Here is a 6,282-nt window from a genome sequence, read left to right as displayed (position 1 = left end):
GCGCTGGCTCTTCGGCTTTGAAATGGAGATGAGCACCGCCCCCTAGAGTCAGGAATGACTACCACATATGTGCGAGGGGAACCTTTACCTTTACCTAAGGGGACAAGTCATCCTCTCTAACCTCTCTCCCTTTGTTATGTTTCCTTGTCTTAAAAGGTATGTAGGAGAATTAATTTCTGATGCAGAAGCTGACGTGAGGGAAGACGATTCATACCTGTTTGATCTAGACAACAAGGTAAAGTTAAAAACTGGGGCTCAGAGGACAGAAAGACTATTTCTTACACCTATCTTCATACAGGTAGTCCTCAACTTAACACTAACAGTTCATTTAGTGACCGTTCGAAGTTACAACAGCACTGAAAATAATGGCATTTTTCTCACTTCTGAGCATTGTAGCAAACCCCAGGGTCACATGATCAAAATTGGCAAAATTGACACTTGCAACCGACTCGTATTTATGACAATTGCAGTGCCTCGGGGCCATGCAATCCCCTTTTGCGACCTTCTGAGAAGCAATGCCAGGTGTGGCTTTACTCCCAAGTCGACCCTGCTTGCTTAGTTGTTCTTGTCTTCTGGCAGCTCTGCGCATGCGCACACTGGGAACAGGCTCCAGCTGTTCCTCTGTCTCACTGCTGTCTAGCTCCTTTCTCTGCCTCCGACGCAGAGCCCTTGTCCGAGCTTTCCCCAGCCCCCACCCCCCAGGAGTGGCCCATGTTCCTCCGCAACCTCCTCACTGTCCGACTCTGCTGGCAGCTCTGCTGGCTGCCGACGGGCCACGACAAGCTGGATGTCAGCTCCCAGAATTCCTTAGCCATCTGCTAAAGATGATCTGAAGATTCCTGCCCTCTTGTTTCATCTTATTTGGTCATCTAATCCAATTAGGTCATCTAATTGGACTAGATGACCTGTAAATTCCCTTCCAACCCTAGGATTCTTTTATACTATTCAGAAGAGTTTGGATAATATTCCAAAATTTGTAAAATATTATTGACTAGATTTGAAAACATATCCCCCACAGCAAAGAGAAGCAGAGATGGTTAAACTGATTCTTTTATCCAAAGAAGAGAATATACCGTATTTAATTTTGTCTCTATTTTGAAATTGCTTCCAGATTTATTTATTTTTTGCAAAAAGTTTTTTTTATTTTTTTCCAAACATATAACTTACATCCATTCGGAACAGAGCTTTGATCCGGTCATCACTTTGTTCAATTTTTAACAAAATCTTTAACAAAATTTTATCTATACTATTTTGCCATAGCACTTATTTCTAAATCTTATATCACATATTCAACTAATACCATCTTAAAAAAATTAACACATATTTACTTGATCAAAATAATTACCCTTCTATTTAACCCACCTTAATTCTTAATTCAATTAATAACTCATAATACAACAATTCTTACCCTAAATCCTCACTATTAACAATACAATTCAAACATATTTATATATCATTATGCTTATTAAATCTTTATTCCATTATTACTTTATCAAATTTAAATCTTATCTTTTAAATTTTAGAAATATAACAATTTAACATTTAAACATAGTTCTTAGTTCAAATAATGCTTTTTAACACAATTTCCCAATTATCCTAAATTCTATCTGTCAAACCATACCACTTATATTACACCAATTAAGTAATTTTTGTTTATAAATCATAATCATATATTGTTTCAGTTTTCTTTTCTTTTCCACTTAGATAATAAATGCTCAAATTATCACAATTGTTATACGAAATTGCTTCCAGATTTTGTGCTTAACAATAGGGGGGGGGGAATGAAACTTTGATTCTATTTTTGTAAATTAAACAGGCTTATTGTTATAGAAATGGCTTGTTCATACCGTTGTGTAAAAGCAAAAAGTTGTGGCTGTAATGTTGTTACCTTCTCCTGTGCTAAAGAGAGTCGGAAGTCGGTGCTCTTTTCTTTTTTTCTCCCATTACACTATATTCCTTTTTTCCCTCCCTCTCTTCTTATTTTTTTTCTTTGTATTTTATACTTTAATCAACTAATAAAAAAGTTAAATGTCAAAAAAAAAAAATGAAGAGTTTGGATCATGCTTGGTTTTTCCTCCTACAGGATGGCGAGGTTTACTGCATCGATGCCCGTTATTATGGCAATGTCAGCCGTTTCATCAATCACTTGTGTGACCCTAATATCATTCCCGTACGAGTGTTCATGTTGCACCAGGACCTGCGCTTCCCCCGCATTGCTTTCTTCAGCAGCCGAGACATTCAGACTGGTGAAGAACTTGGGTCAGTCTTAAGGGAATTGTGTGTTGAGTGTGCATCTAGGATGAAACAGCATTGTGTGGAATTAGCCAGGAAACGGTTGCAGATTCAGAACAGCAGTAGCACTTAGACTTATATACTGCTTTACAGTGCTTTACAGACCTCTCTAAGCAGTTTACAGAGTCAGCCTATTGCCCCCAACAATCTGGGTTCTCATTTTACCCACTTCGGAAGGATGGAAGCCTGAGTCAATCTTGAGCCTGGTGAGATTTGAACTGCCAAATTGCCGGCAGCCGGCAGTCAGCAGAAGTAGCCTGCAGTACTCCACTTTAACCACTGCGCCACCGTGGCACATACATACATACAGTGGTTTAAGGAGATGACTTTGGAAGAGGAGAGGAAGGGATGTTGCCTAGAGAACAATCGGATAAAAGGATTATCTGGGGAATAAGAGCCTTGGTAGCGCAGCAGACTAAAGCACTGTTAAGTAACACCAGCTGCCTGCAATTACTGCAAGTTCAAATCTCACCACGCTCAAAGTTGACTCAGCCTTCCATCCTTTCGAGGTAGGTAAAATGAGGATCCCGTTTGTGGGGGCAATAAGCTGACTTTGTATTAAAAAAAAGAACACCGCTTGGGGGGAGGGCGAAAGCCCTACTAAGCAGGTATATACACAAGTATGAAGGCTATTGCTTAATGCATTGTAAGCCGCCCTGAGTCTCCAGAAAAGTGCGGCATATAAATCGAACCAATAAATAAATAAGGAGAGCCCGTAGCTGCATAACAAGCAGAGAAAGAAACTTTGGGAAAAACCCCTCCTAATTTACCAGGCTGTAAAAAGAGACAGTGGGAGCATTGTATTTTCAGACTTGCAAGATTCTGTTAAGATAGGCTTACAATAAAGTAGAATTAGCTCATCTGGTTGTATTTCCTGTCTGGTCTGCTTGGGAAGGCTGACAAGAATCCATCCATCCATAAAAGAGAGGAGACATGACCCGTGAGATATTTTCAGGGGGTGGGATTCAGCCAGTTCGGACTGGTTTAGGCAAACCGGATGTTAATTTTAATCTGGTTCGCCGAACCGGTTGTTCCAAGGACTGGCTGACCCCGCCCCTCCCAGGAGTCTCCACGCGGCCCATTGTGGATGCCAGGTAAGTGCAGGGCTCTGGGAGGGCGGAAAACGGGTGCACCGGAAGTCCGGAAACGGGCCCATTTCTGGCCTCCAGTGCCCAGGGGAGACCATTTTCGCCCTCCTGGAGGCTCCAGGAAAGTCGTGGTGCAGGAGGCCAACTGGCCACACCCCCATGGCCACACCCACCCAGCAACCAGGCAGCAAACTAGTTGCTGAAATTTTCAATCCCACCCCTGAATATTTTGTCCCTAAACTCTTCCGGGTTTTGAAAAGATAAATCGTTCCAGTTCTCAGGGTGAACTAAACCATCTTTATGCTCTTTCTCTCCCCCCCCCCGCCCCCTCTTGTAACCTTCACTGCAGATTTGACTACGGGGACCGTTTCTGGGACATCAAAAGCAAATATTTCACCTGCCAGTGCGGTTCGGAGAAATGCAAACATTCAGCGGAAGCGATTGCCCTGGAACAGAGCCGCCTGGCTCGCCTGGAGGCCCACCAGGATGTGCTGCCGGACAGCAGCAGCTTCCCCGCCTCTCAGGTTTAACCTGAGTTCCACTGCCCTTCTGCATGTGAAATCATTTCTCCTTCTCCCGGCCCCACTCCTGACTTCCCCTTTCTTCCACCCCCATCATGGACTTCCTCTCGGCTTGTTGTTTTGGAAGACCGAAGCTGCTCAGCTCCAAGAGGAATTTGCCTTAAGAGATGCCATGTTGGTGGAAGGGGAGAAGAAGACAGAAGACGCGTGTCTGGAGAGAGATGGGGCGGGGGGGGGGTGTCCCCGGATGTGAAAGGAAATGAAACCTCTGCAACAAAGACAAACCCTCGGCCCAGGAGATCTGAGCTCCTGAAGGTTTTCCTCACAATTGATGCGTCCACAATGTCTGATTCTCGTGGTCTGCTGAAGAAACATTCGTGGGAGACCAGAGAATGGGGGGTGGGTGGGGGGGTGTCCTTCGTTTGATTTTATTTTAAAAGTGAAGGCTGAGGCCGGTGCCGTTTTGCCCTTTTATTCTTCCCTGTGCTCATTGACTTTCTTACGTGACCCAGCCAAATCTTTTTTTGACACTTGCCTCAGTGGGTCTATGCCAATCCGCCACGGCCATCTCACCACAGCCAAATTGCTGCGGCCAACTCACCGGGGCCAACTAGCTGCAGGGGACGAGAGTTTTCAAAGTTTTAGAGTCATTAAAGAAAGGAATGCCAAAGGAGGGACAAAATAAAACGTGAAGGGCAAAAAATGAAAACAATTTTTAATATTATTTTAAATGAGTACGTTGAATCGTTGAGTTGTCCCGAGGCGAGTTGGCTGAGGCGAGTTGTCCCATTTTGGGCCTCAGTTTCCTCTATCTGGAGGCAGACGGCAAAAGCAGGAAATCTCTCCAGCTTTCTGGGCCAAAAAAGCAACTTCCACCAGAAGCTTGAGAATGCTCCATTATTTTTTTTTCTGACAGAAGTAAGGAGGGTATCCAAATTCCACTGCAGGCAGGTTGTGTGTGGATTTTTTTGTTTGTTTGTTTTTGTGCATCAACACATCCTGGGAAGGTTTAGAAGTTTAAAAACCAAGCATCAATTTGAAAGGTCTTTTTTTTGCCATCACCTGGCGCCCTCGTGCTCCTGTGTGAAAATGTGTGTGCGGCTGGCTGGCAGGACCCGTTGTCTGTAGTGGCCCTTCTTCCTCGGGGGGCCAAGTTCATTTTGCATCCAGGTTTACTTTTGAGTTGGAGCAGTGGCTTGTCTGCTGTCTTTGTCTTTGAGGTTGTTTTTTTTTTTTTTTTAAGTTCTTTTCTTCCTCTTCGACCCCGGCAAGAGAGGTTTTGACTCGGTTTTGAGGGCCAGCCTTATCTCCGTCTCTTTTTGTATGGGTTTCATAACTTGGGGGTTTTTTATAATGTAATTTTCTCCGCACCGTAAAACCAATAAAAGTTGGCAACCGGGTGGATTTTGATACGATGAAAAGCAACAGCAGCAGCTTGAATATGATTTCATCGCTTTGTTCTCCATTCCTCGGACAAGGAAGTGCCTGCAACCTGTGCTCTTTTTCCTAATTCCCATATCTTTCCCAGGGCTGGGATATATACCTAATACATATAATGCCTTGGTAAGGCCACACTTGGAATACTGCATCCAGTTTTGGTCGCTATGATGTAAAAAAGATGTGGAGACTCTAGAAAGAGTATAAAGAAGAGCAACAAAGATGATTAAGGGACTGGAGGCTAAAACATGAAGAACGATTGCAGGAACTGGGTATGTCTATTTTAAAGAAAAGAAGGACTAGGGAAGACGTGATAGTAGTGTTCCAATATCTCAGGGGTTGCCACAAAGAAGAGGGAGTCAAGCTATTCTCCAAAGCACCTGAAGGCAGGACAAGAAGTAATGGGTGGAAACTAATCGAGGAGAGAAGCAACTTAGAACTAAGGAGAAATTTCCTGACAATTAGAACAATGAATCAGTGGAACAACTTGCCTCCAGAAGTTGTGATTGCTCCAACACTGGAAGTTTTTAAGAAGTTGGATAACCATTTGTCTGAAGTGTAGGGTTTCCTGCCTAAGCAGGGGGTTGGACTAGAAGACCTCCAAGGTCCCTTCCAACTCTGTTATTCATTTCATTTCATTTCATTTTGCTGTTGGGGACAAAAAATAAATCAGATCTCCAATTCCATAAGATTCCCTTGGCATCAGATATACGATCCCCTAATGTTCCTACGGTATCTCTTCTTGCCTTTAAAGCGAACAGTGGTTTAAACGACGGTGGTTTAAATTATTCTCTGCTGCCCTTATTAATGGCGCCATTGATGATAAGCCACTGCTTTCTGCTTCACGATACAACTGGCCCTTTGTAAGTCCTCAATTTATGACCGGTCTCTTAGTGAGCATTAGAAGGCACGATGGACCTCCCCCCTAAAAAAGGTGCTTAAAA

General features: G+C 43.4%; 1 protein-coding gene across 3 annotated transcripts in view; it reads left to right on the top strand.

Moving 5' to 3' along the window:
- EHMT2 (euchromatic histone lysine methyltransferase 2) overlaps positions 1–5,301 on the top strand; it is a 49,012-nt gene extending 43,711 nt beyond the window's left edge. For all 3 annotated transcript variants that reach the window (XM_070936617.1, XM_070936616.1, XM_070936615.1), the window contains 3 exons: positions 157–235; positions 2,084–2,259; positions 3,730–5,301. In XM_070936617.1, the coding sequence (XP_070792718.1) occupies positions 157–235; positions 2,084–2,259; positions 3,730–3,910 (436 nt within the window). In that variant the 3' untranslated portion in view covers positions 3,911–5,301. The remainder of the gene's footprint in view (positions 1–156; positions 236–2,083; positions 2,260–3,729) is intronic.
- Positions 5,302–6,282: the final 981 nt, after the last annotated feature.

Source organism: Pituophis catenifer, unplaced genomic scaffold (genome assembly GCF_029215685.1).
Source record: "Pituophis catenifer annectens isolate HBS135680 unplaced genomic scaffold, rPitCat1.0.hap2 SCAF_2, whole genome shotgun sequence".
Classification (NCBI taxonomy): Eukaryota; Metazoa; Chordata; class Lepidosauria; order Squamata; family Colubridae; genus Pituophis; species Pituophis catenifer.
The sequence above is the reverse complement of the archived record's forward strand: the minus strand, read 5'-3'. Positions and strand labels throughout refer to the sequence as shown.